We start from the raw sequence: 10,669 nt of genomic DNA on the forward strand, positions 1-10,669 counted from the left end.
TCCAGGCCCAGAAATTACGTCACGATTTGTCAGGTTCGGGCTTGGACTGCCACAACAGGAACGAACAAACGTGATTGAAAGCACCTCGATTCTGATGCGTGGAAAGCCACTAGGAGTCGCTTTTGCGCTGTGACGCTATGACTCGACTGTTGAGGCAGGAAATGCTATATAACTAATGCGAGTATAAGCACTCGTGAGGTGGGTCTGCATCGTAATCCATCAAACATATCGAACTCCCAACTCGAACATTCTTCGACCTCATACCAAGTACACGCTACTAGTACGGATTCCTTCAAGTGGGCACGGCACATACCACTTTACCTGCAGATGAATCCACCGCGACTGCAGTGCAGGCTACGGAATCATTCCACTGGCATACTACATATGTAATACTATTCCGTACTGGTATGTGTTACGATCACTTACAAATATAACGAACTACCGCATGCGGTAACCCAGTCCAAACCCCACCCCATCCTCCTCCTCTCTCCCCCATGAGTTTAAGAAGTGGTGCTCTTGCACTTGTTAAGAGCTCCGCGCCGTTCCCTGGGAAACCACTACCAACGCGTCTGCTTAGGAACCTTTCGTCACAGTTTCGAGGCTTTGCATCGTCACCGCCGGCCAAACCCATCGCAGGCCAAACATCTCGTAACTCGAGTCGGTTGATCACGACCACGGGAGGAGCCCGACGCCTAGCAACCATGGTGAGTTTCTTATGTCTCTTATGCCACTTCCTGGACACAAGCCCGTCGTCTCCGCCTGACTCAAGTTTGTTAACACTTTTTTCTTTTTTCTTCTTCTTCTTCTCAGGCTACCAAGGACACCACCGGCGCCTCCGCCTCGGGCAAAATCACCGACTGGGTCAAGCCCGGCGACAAGTCGGGCGAGTTCAAACGCCAGCAGAGCTCGTTCCGCAACTGGATCTCGCGCGAGCCCGGCGCACGGTTCCCGCCGGAGAAGGGCCGGTATCACTTGTACGTGAGCTACGCGTGTCCGTGGGTGAGTACACACATCCTTACCTGTTCCCGGAGTGATCTTGGCGGGGTATTCGGGGATGGTTTAAGGGGAGGAAAGGGCGTCCGGTTCCTGACAGAGAGGGGCTGCTAGGCCAACCGCACACTCATCGCGCGCAAGCTCAAGGGCCTGGAGGATGTCATTTCCTTCTCGGCGGTGCACTGGCACTTGGGCGAGAAAGGTACGTCGATCAGCCACCGCCCCTGCTCGCCTTCTCATCTGTGTCATTGTCCTATGTCTTTTTTTTTTTTTTTGCCCTAGAAGAATGAGAGAAACAGAAAATGTTGACGCAGGCCACACAGGATGGCGCTTCCCGACCGCCGAGGACACCGACGCGGCGGGGGAGAACGTGATCCCCGACCCGGTAACTGGCCACGAGAACTTCACCCACCTGCGTGATGTTTACTTCCAGGCGAACCCCTCGTACGAGGGCCGCTTTACCGTGCCCGTCTTGTATGACAAGAAGACCCAGACCATTGTCAACAACGAGAGCAGCGAGATCCTGCGCATGCTGGGGACCGAGGTCAGTATGACTGCCACGAGGCGTCCCACCCCTCTTCTCCCCCCATACCATCCTTCATTCCCTTCCTCCTCACATGTTTCCTTTTGTCTTCTGAAGCTTGCTGAATTGACCCGTGTCTGCCAGTTTAACGACCTCATCGATGAGCAATACCGAAAGGTGGACTTGTACCCGGCGGCTCTCCGCGCACAGATCGACGAGGCGCACGAGTGGCACTACGACAAGATCAACAACGGCGTGTACAAGTCCGGCTTTGCTACGACCCAAGCGGCGTACGAACGCAACGTGGTCGCCCTGTTTGAGGCGCTGGACCGCGTCGAGGCCCACCTCGCGAAGACGGCGAGCGAGGGGCCATATTGGTTTGGCCAGACCCTGACCGAGGTCGATATCCGACTGTGAGTGATTTCCATCCGTCTTCTCCCTTTTCTGTCTCTGGACAACCGAAACGGGACAGCGGGCACTGATGACACTCTTGTAACTGCCAAACAGGTTCGTCACTATCGTTCGCTTCGATGTGAGTATCCTCGCTCTTTACAGCCAGCCCCTGCACTGCTCCTCCTAAGAACTAACGCTGACTCGAAAACTCAACCCCCACTGCCTCCAGCCCGTGTACGTCCAACACTTCAAGTGCAACATCCGGGATATCCGCTCCGGCTATCCGGCCATCCACCGCTGGCTGCGCCACCTGTACTGGACCATCCCAGCCTTCCGCGAGACCACAAACTTCCTGCACATCAAGAACCACTACACCCGCTCCCACACCCAGATCAACCCGCTCTCCATCACGCCCGTGGGTCCAGTCCCGGATATCCTGCCCCTAGATGAGGAGGTTCCTGCGGCCGCCAGGGGCCGCGGGGAAGAAGGAAAGTAGGGAGAGCGGTGGGTAGGAAGGGGAGGTGATTGAGGGAGACTGATACTTGGATGGACGTAGGCAGGCAGGCATACGCATGGACATGCAGATGGGAGTCGTGCATAGAATGATAGCCATGAGCCACACAAAGCTCGACACCCGAGGCCATGCTTGATGAACCTCGGACATTGGGGGACAAACAAGCTCGGAAATTTTTTTCATTGTACGCGGGAGAAATAAGAATGTCTTTAGGAAAGATAAAGGGTGGAGGGAGAAGGGGAAATCAGTATAAAACAACAAATTACTTTGCATGGCTTGCATCAAAGCTCCAATAGGGGTAGTGCTGGGTGTGGCACAGGGCAGACGGGATACTGTTCCTGTAGGGTAACTGTTCCACTGTAAAAGTCAGGTTCTGAAGTAGGCCTAATAACAATCAGGAAAGGCAAGATGGCCGAGCGGTCTAAGGCGCCACGTTAAGGTGTTTAAACCCTTAATCATCAATCCGTGGTCCGAAAGGGCGTGAGTTCGAATCTCACTCTTGTCAAAAATTTTTCTCCCCATCATCCAGGATGCTGGTTTTTTTGCTCTCTCGTTGTATCAGGTACCTCTATAGCTGTCAACATTTACCATTGTGGTATTCCTTGATTGCAACTCTCGTTCTTTGGTGTATTTCTTTTTCTTTCTTCCTCTTCTCCCATTGGGAAGGTATGCGGAGCATCCTTGGAGCCTGCTTCTCCGACTGAGCAGGAGATTTCTGCGTGTGTACGGAGTACTAGTACTGTGCAAATATTCGGAGATCTAGGGAATCCACACTCGATTGGATGCTAGAGACTGGCTTATTAGGGTGAAATGACTGTAATCGAACACCTACCTAAAGAAATTGATCTATTGAAGAAGCAAGATTGGCTGGGGGAATAAAGAACTTGGAAGATTCGGCGTCACGACATCGATATATATATCCGAGGAACACCAATCTTCCTGATCTAAGCTCGAGTCAGCTGAATTCAACCTTCACCGACGGACTCGGTTTATACGGTTGATACATAGTACAGATTCAGTTATCCGTGCAACCTTTAAGAATTCCTTGGAACATAAAGAAAGCGCAAGAGCAACGGAGTGGACAAGGGTTCCCTGTCCTCATCCCCACGAGGCGATTGACTCCAGGGAAGAAGAAGCAAGGAGCTAGACAGGTAGGCACAAACCATACGCAAACACACAAACTACATGCAGCAGTTTGTCATTCCAAACATATCATTGAACACGTACTGCAGAGCATCAGAAAGAACTCGTTTTCTCACTCAGCCATGTTACCCTTTCCCAAATCCTCGGCACTGTTTCTTTTCTCTTCATACAACCATGCCTCCCCAAAAAAGCAGCGAAACACTCGTGCCTCTTCTAGCAGAATAATGCAGCCATTATATTAGTTCAGAACCAAAAACTAGTATGCACGTAGTAAGGTGGGCGGGTATTCGATCGGGATGGATCGAGGGCGAGAGAGAGAGAAACCCAAATCGCTGCTGCTGCTGTTTCTGTCGGAGTACACCAAACCAAAAGCCGGAAAACCAAAGACGGGAGAACACGAGAATATGAGCCCCAATAGTCCCGAACCTACTCCCTCGAAAATGGAAACCCGCGGAAAAAAGACAAAGCAGTTCATGCATGCCCGTAGTCTATGTGTCTATTACAACTGTCCAGAAAGAATCGCTTCGGTCGCTATTATCATCACCACACGTCAGCTCGCCGTTCTATCTCTATTGTTTCTCAGGGAAAAAAAGGAGAGGGGAAAGAGAGAACTAACCGCTGTTGATATAGGCCCGCTTCGAGTCAAGCGGCACGCCAAAGCGCCGCTCCAGCTCCTGCTTGACACCCTTCTTGGTGACCGTCATAAGGTCGGCGGTGCGCAAGATCTCCCTGATCTCTGCCAGCAGCGCGTCGTCACTGGGCATGCCGGCCAGGTTGGTCATTTCCAGGTCCTGTTGTGACTGTGACGCGCCCGGGAACTGTGACCCGCCGAACTGGCTTTGCCGGTGGTTGTTGCCGCCGAGCATCTCCGAGGCCGCCAGCGACATACGGCTCGGCGCCGCCGGGATGCCCGGATAGCCCGAGATGGAGCCCGGGCGGCTGGGCGTGTAGCCGCCATACTCGGACATGGGGTGATTGGCGCGGGTCGCGTACGAGTAGCCCGAGACCTCGGAGCGCGTATCGTCGTGCAGGCCGCTCTGGGTCTGGGCCTCCCACAGCTCGGCCTGGTAGTCCTCCCACTTCTTGCGCGGGATGCTGGCCGGGTCGAACTTGCCCTCGTCCGAGATGACAATCTTCTTGCCCTTCTCACCCGCCACGATACGCGTGTTGCCCCAGTTGAAGTCGTCCATGTGCCAGAAGGCGTAGAGCGGCAGGGCGAAGCTGAAGACGGGTATCGCAATCACGTACAGAATCATCCAACCAATCATCTCCCACTTGCGACGCAAGATGAAGATGATGGCCTGCAAGCCGTAGATCACGCCGAGGAGGACGAACGCCAGGATGGGTACGACCGTTCCCCGCTCGACGACCATAACGATGAGGTAAACAATGTAGGCCAGAAGGACAGGCTGAACGATGGTGGAGAGCAGGTCGATGAAGACGATGAACCGCATGCTGAAGCAGCAGAAACCGCACAGCTGGTTCATGGGCATGAGCTCAATCAGGTTGTGCACGGTCGAGTTGATCCAGCGGCGGCGCTGCGAGAGGAACACCTTCCACGAGTCCGGAGCGATTGTCCATGCGTGCGCGCGGGAGATGTACTTGGTCTTGTATCTGTTGTGGTACTTGAGCAAGAGCGTGGTGAGATAGCGATCCTCGCCCAGATGCAGCAGGTTCTTCATGTGGAGCGTGTCCACCCGGATGGTCGAGTACGCCTCGACGACTTCGCGGCTGACGAAGAGAGGCTTCCCCGTCTCGGCGGCGCGGATGCGGTACATCGAGAAACAGCCGGGCAAGCAGGTGACGGAACCGAAGAGCGACTCGAAGGCCTTGGCGAGATTGTGCGAGATGTAGTACTCGTAGACCTGAATCATGGTGACGAAGGACGATTTGGCATTGCTCAGGGCCGTCTCGCCGCAGACGGCGATGAGGCGGGTATCGTCGAGGAAGGCCGACACCATGCGCGTGGCCGAATCCTGAGCAACGACCGTGTCGGCGTCGATCTGGAGGAGGTATTCGTAAAAGGTCGGGTTGACGCCAATGACATTGCGGATCTGGTGGTACATCTCGAGCTCGAGGGGGCTCATGGGCAGGTTGTAGTGCACGCGGTTGAGGAAGCGCATCAAGATCATCTGCGAGTCTCGCTTGCCACGGTTTCCGGGGCGGGACACCTCGGAGGGCTTGCCGACCTTGACCACGACGAGGAAGGGCACGATGTGGCCCTGCACCTCGTACAGGCCCGAGTATACCTTGCCCATGTTGTGCTGCTTGAGGCCTTCGCCGAGCGACTCGAAGCTCAGCGGCTCAGGATCGACCGCCTCGGAAACACCAAGAATGTCGAGCACGATGCGCGGCGTCGGCCGATCGTTGCCCTGGCCGATAATCATACCGTCACAAATGATAACGAGGAGCTTGCGCTTGTCATCGTAGTGCATGCGTGCCGCAGAGTCGAGGGCACGGCGGATGGACTCCTCGTCTTCGGTGTAGACCGGGATCTGGCACATGATGAACTTGTCCAGATTTTCGGGCATATTCTTGGTGCTAAACTGGAGGGCGGCGAAGAACTTGAAGGCGATGATACTGCCAAGGAGGACCGACACGGACAGGACCAGGTACTCGGCAAACTTGCACTTTGCGGACGCGCGCGTGTCCAAGTCTGCGACGTAGAAGAGGTTGTCGAGACACAGCTGCATCGCCCTCTTCATGTTGGCATCGATACCCAACGACTGCCACAGGGCCGTGATATCGTCGCCGGATCTCTGCTGGAAGAGTTGCACGACGAGCGGATGCATGAAGTCGGTGGCGGTCGGGTCCGATGGCGGCGGCATCCCTGGTGGGTTCTTCTGCCGGCGGCCGTTCTGAGTGTATTTTGTCAAGTCGTAGACACGGTTGTTGAGGATCGCAATCGTCATTGCCTGCTTGGTGCTGAGCGTCCGGACGTACTGGGCCGAGTAGCCCACGTTGCCAACTTTGTAGTTGGCCCTCAGCATCTTCATCTGCTGCGCGAACCAGTCCGGCCGGCTGTCGTTGGTGAAGTAGCGGAAGTCGTGATACTTGGAATTCATATCCTGGCTGCTGATAACGGCCACAGACCCGGTGACATTAGTGTCCTTGTAGTCAAGGAGGACGGCCGGATCGATGCTGCCGTGCTGACCCTGGCAGAGCGCCGAAACCTGTACGGGGAAGAGCGAGGTGATATCCATGCCGGCGTACTGGGTCAGCATCTTTTGCGGCAGATATGTGGGATAGTGGCGCGGGGCAAAAGCACCAATGTCGAATATCTGGCCGCGGATCGAGGCGTAAGCGGGCCGGCCGTCCTTCCCGTCGTAGCGTGACAGTTCCTCCGGACTGTAGACGTACTGGTGCGGGCAAATCAACATGGGAAAGGCGACCATGAAGAAGGCAGCCAGCAGACAGCTGAACCAGATGATCATGTTGATGGCCATCTTCTCGCGCCACGCCATCCGGACATCCTTGCGCTGCATGCGGCCGATCCACCGGACGAGGAAGTCGGGGATGAAGAAGGTCAGGAGATGGACGACAAAGACCCAGCGCTTCCGGCTGGGGCTGTCCTTGTACTCCTCCACCTCCTGCATCTCCTTCTCGTTGCCGCGCTCGGCCATCTGCTCGCGGGTGTCCAGGTTCTTAAACATGTCGCCGCCCCCGAAGGCCGACGCACCCGCGTCAGAGCGCGCGTCCACGTCATTGCTGCCAAAATAGCCAGCCTTCTTCTCGGGATTGAAGCTGGCCGGTGTGGCTCCGCCGGACATGAGCAGACGTTCCTTGGAGACGCCGAATGGGTCCGCGGGGGTACCCATGCCGTCTCCTGCGTCCGAGGGCAGTCCGTAGCGGCCGGACTGCGAGAAGCTGTCGCCCAGCTGCGCGATCTCCATCCAGACGCGCTCGCTAAGGAAGACACCCGTGGCGCCAATGGCGACTTCGTTGCTCGGCCACCGCTTCTCGTCGACCACCATCTCCACCTTCTCGCGCTCGCTGCCCACGACCGCGGTCTCGGGATCCGCCAACCCCAAGAACTCACCAAACGGCAAGAACAAGCTGAAGTCGGCGGACCGCAGGCGCTGGCTGATCTCGGCAATGCCAAACGTCTGCAGCTGCGCGCGCACGCATTTGCTGTCGAACTGATTCGCGATGCGCCTGTCATTGGGTTTGAGACAGAAAACAAAATAGCAGTTCGTGCCCGGCGCCGTGACCGACTTTGTGACGTTCTCCAGGGCCGAGAGAAACTGGCCGGAAGCGCCCTGTTCCGACGTGCGCGCACTGCCGGTCCGCTTGTCCCCCGGGTCGCTGCCCTGCCCAGCCGACAGATCCCTCTCCATGGCGCGTTGGCGCGCATTCAGAGCAGCGGCGGACCGCCCGCGCTTTGACATGATGCTCGGCGCGCGCATCGGCCGAGAGCTCACCGAGGCTTGCATGACGGTTGTCCGCTCCTGGGGATGGACAACCGTCTGGAGGACCTCCTGGCCAAAAAGACGGGCGACAAACGAGCTCTTGCTGGAATTGATAAGGTTCATGAGGTCACCCGAGATGACTTCGCCGTTCTCCTCCACCAGCCCCTTGACGGGATAATCGACTTCGCCGGCAAAGTGCTTGACGGTGAAGGTGGCGGCAGTGTTTTCGGTGAAGAAATTGCTCCCGGGCAGCTTGGCCGTGGCAGCACCAACGCTGATGGCAGGATTCTTTCCCTCGAAGCGCTTGCGCAGGCTCTCCAGCATCTGCATGTCGGTGCGGTGGCGGCGGGTTTGGTCGTCCAGGATGGAGAGCAGGCCGTTGCCCGGCTTCAGCAGCCCCTTGACGGCGTCCGAGTTGTCAAAGTAGCTGGTCGGGGGCACGGATACCTCTTCGGTCTCGAGCATCTCCGCCTTGCGGTCAAAAAAGTTCTGAAGGGCCAGGTTATAGAGCGACTCGGTGGCGGCATTGGTTAGGAGCTGATCGAGCGTGGAGCCGGTTGACGATTGTTGCTGGAAGCCCGGGAAGTCAATGATGGAGATGGTGTTGGAAATCGAGTCCTCGGAGGCACACAATTTCTGGTTGATGCTCTCTATCACGTAGGCGACGAGAAGCGAGTACAGTGTCCGGGCGAGCTCGTTCGCGTTCGCCCGAGCACCGGCCGGGTCGAGCAGGACCGTCACCCTCTCCTTGTGGATCATCTTCGTCTTGTAACCCAATGTGGTCTGGAGGTCTGCGGCGCTGACCCCGAGGAACGCGGCGATGATGCCCAGGACATCCTTGTTCTTGACCGTGGTGGTGGCCTGGCCGCCTTCGTGTGAAAAGCCACCGCTATCATCGCCCGTCACGGTCGTGTTGGCGGTAGTCTCGAACTCCAGCTGGCCAATGTGCAAGATGCTGGCCAGAATCTGACAAATCTCGGCGATCTCACTGCGGGGGAATTCGAGTTTCCGCAGGGCCGTCTTGAAGAGCTGGAACCCCTCGGCATCGTTGATTCCCACTTTGAGCTGCGTAGGGTGACCCAGGTACTTCCACCGCTTCTGTGGCGTGTCGAAGCCGAGATGAGCCTTCTCGGCGGGGCTCGTTCCCGCTAGCAGGTAGTACAACACGTGAAAGTTGCGCTCACCGGTGGGAACATCCGTAATCCGGCTCCGTTCCAGTCGATGATCCAGCAGCTTAGCGCCAAGGAGAACGGGGTTTGTCGATGAAGTCGTGTCGTACTGGAGCTCGTAGAAGAGACCAGCCTTGGAGGCTGTGGGTGTGGTGGCGGTCTTGGTCGTGGTGAGGGTGTCGAAGACGTACGCCGCAAGCGATACCTTGGCGGAGAGGGGGGTGGAGGAGCGGTTGAGCAGCGAAGTCAGGAGGTGAGAGCGCACCGTCGTCTTCCCTGAGCCAGATTCACCACTGCCGGCAATGTTAGTCCCGCTTCCTCAAGCATTGAAAAACAAAAAGGGGCTGTCGTACAGGAAGAGTATGGCCTGGTTTTCTGAGCGGTGTCCCAGCCGGAGCAGGGCCCTATCTGCCATATCCTCGGCGGCGGCCTGGGCGGACGAGCCATCACCCTTAGTCGAGCTCGTGTATGTATTGGTACAGATGATGGCGTGGGACGAGAGGCGGGCGGTCGGGATGGAGACATGGAAACGGCTGGCGAGGTGAGCCGTCAACTGCGCATCCGACTGGTAATGGGCCGGCAGCGAGGGCAGGGAGGCCTGCGTATGAGCAGCCCCTCCGGCGTTCGCGCCGAGAGGCGGAAGGTTGAGCGCCATGGTGGACGGCGCGGCCGGGAGCTGGCCGTGGTCAACGGTAGGTATACAGCGGCTTCCCAGAGGCGATAACCAGACGGGGCGTCAGTCGTCGGTGTTGTTTTTCTAGTCTGGTTTGTGTCCTTGGACACCGGGAGAGAGTCTTGTTCCTCTGCAGCAAGCCAAGGTTCGGGGTTCCGGGCCCGTTGGCGGCAATGGCAGGGGCCTCGACTACCCGCAATCTCGATTTGCGAAGGCTAATAAAAAAAAGAAAAATTAAAATAAGGCTAGCGGGTAGAAGCAGATGCTAGAACGAATGGTATATGAAGATGTGCCAAAGAAACAACCCCTGGAACGAACGTGTGCCAAAACGAAGGACACGGGGTAGTGAGCGTTGACAAAATGTCTGGCGGGACTGGGGAAGTCGCCTGGGCGATGGATGGAACAGAATGCAAGCCTTCTCGGCCCAGCGAGACTTCAACTGAAAGCGCTCTGTTTGCACGCGCTGAGCTGGCTTTGGCTGGGCCCGAGCCAGGCTGGGAAAGGGGGGAGCGGCCGTGTCCTCCGGGAGGAATCCCTGCTACGGAAGGCGCCATCGACCAAGTGCGAAGATTCATACGAACTGGCGCCTCCGATGGACTCCACCTGATTGGCAGGAGGGGGGGGGGGGCCAAGCCGGACAAGCATTGGATCACAGCTCCAGGAGTGGCCCAAAATAAACAAGATCTGGAACGCAACCTTCCATCGTATACACTCTGGATGCCACCCACCGGGACTCGTTCATGCACAGTCTGGCCTACCATAGAACCACTTCGAAGAAACCTCTCCTTCACGCACTACAGCAGCTTTGGTTGGGATTGTTTCTGCTTCGTAGTTTATAGTCCCGGAGCGCTT

The 10,669-nt window shown here is 56.9% G+C and overlaps 2 protein-coding genes and 1 non-coding gene across 3 annotated transcripts; 2 read left to right on the plus strand and 1 right to left on the minus strand.

The window, feature by feature from the left end:
* The first annotated feature begins 161 nt into the window (after positions 1–161).
* On the plus strand, positions 162–2,879 carry MYCTH_2299397 (uncharacterized protein). Its single transcript, XM_003660695.1, has 8 exons — positions 162–405; positions 578–704; positions 811–999; positions 1,108–1,195; positions 1,317–1,537; positions 1,661–1,929; positions 2,024–2,048; positions 2,139–2,879. The coding sequence occupies exons 2-8, from the start codon at positions 702–704 to the stop codon at positions 2,403–2,405; spliced, it is 1,062 nt and encodes a 353-aa protein (XP_003660743.1). The 5' UTR covers positions 162–405; positions 578–701; the 3' UTR covers positions 2,406–2,879.
* MYCTH_t18 lies at positions 2,826–2,928 on the plus strand. The gene has a single exon. It is a non-coding gene; the product is annotated as a tRNA-Leu (tRNA).
* A 1,000-nt stretch (positions 2,929–3,928) lies between these two features.
* Positions 3,929–9,930, minus strand: MYCTH_2299402 (glycosyltransferase family 2 protein). The gene is made up of 3 exons (XM_003660696.1): positions 9,498–9,930; positions 4,183–9,437; positions 3,929–4,097 (listed from the first exon to the last, which is right to left on the minus strand). The coding sequence occupies exons 1-3, from the start codon at positions 9,797–9,799 to the stop codon at positions 4,066–4,068; spliced, it is 5,589 nt and encodes a 1,862-aa protein (XP_003660744.1). The 5' UTR covers positions 9,800–9,930; the 3' UTR covers positions 3,929–4,065.
* Positions 9,931–10,669: the final 739 nt, after the last annotated feature.

The sequence above is a fragment of the Thermothelomyces thermophilus genome, chromosome 1 (assembly GCF_000226095.1).
Source record: "Thermothelomyces thermophilus ATCC 42464 chromosome 1, complete sequence".
In the NCBI taxonomy this organism is placed as follows: Eukaryota; Fungi; Ascomycota; class Sordariomycetes; order Sordariales; family Chaetomiaceae; genus Thermothelomyces; species Thermothelomyces thermophilus.

Excerpts from the sequence above, each read along its gene's own strand:
- MYCTH_2299402 (XM_003660696.1), bottom strand. The coding sequence starts at position 9,799 with ATGGCGCTCAACCTTCCGCCTCTCGGCGCGAACGCCGGAGGGGCTGCT. Across the intron at positions 9,438-9,497 it reads AACCAGGCCATACTCTTCCT|TGGTGAATCTGGCTCAGGGA; the intron begins GTACGACAGCCC and ends CATTGCCGGCAG. Across the intron at positions 4,098-4,182 it reads GCGGGCCTATATCAACAGCG|CGACCGAAGCGATTCTTTCT; the intron begins GTTAGTTCTCTC and ends TGATGATAATAG.
- MYCTH_2299397 (XM_003660695.1), top strand. Across the intron at positions 1,000-1,107 it reads TGAGCTACGCGTGTCCGTGG|GCCAACCGCACACTCATCGC; the intron begins GTGAGTACACAC and ends AGGGGCTGCTAG. Across the intron at positions 1,196-1,316 it reads CTGGCACTTGGGCGAGAAAG|GATGGCGCTTCCCGACCGCC; the intron begins GTACGTCGATCA and ends CAGGCCACACAG.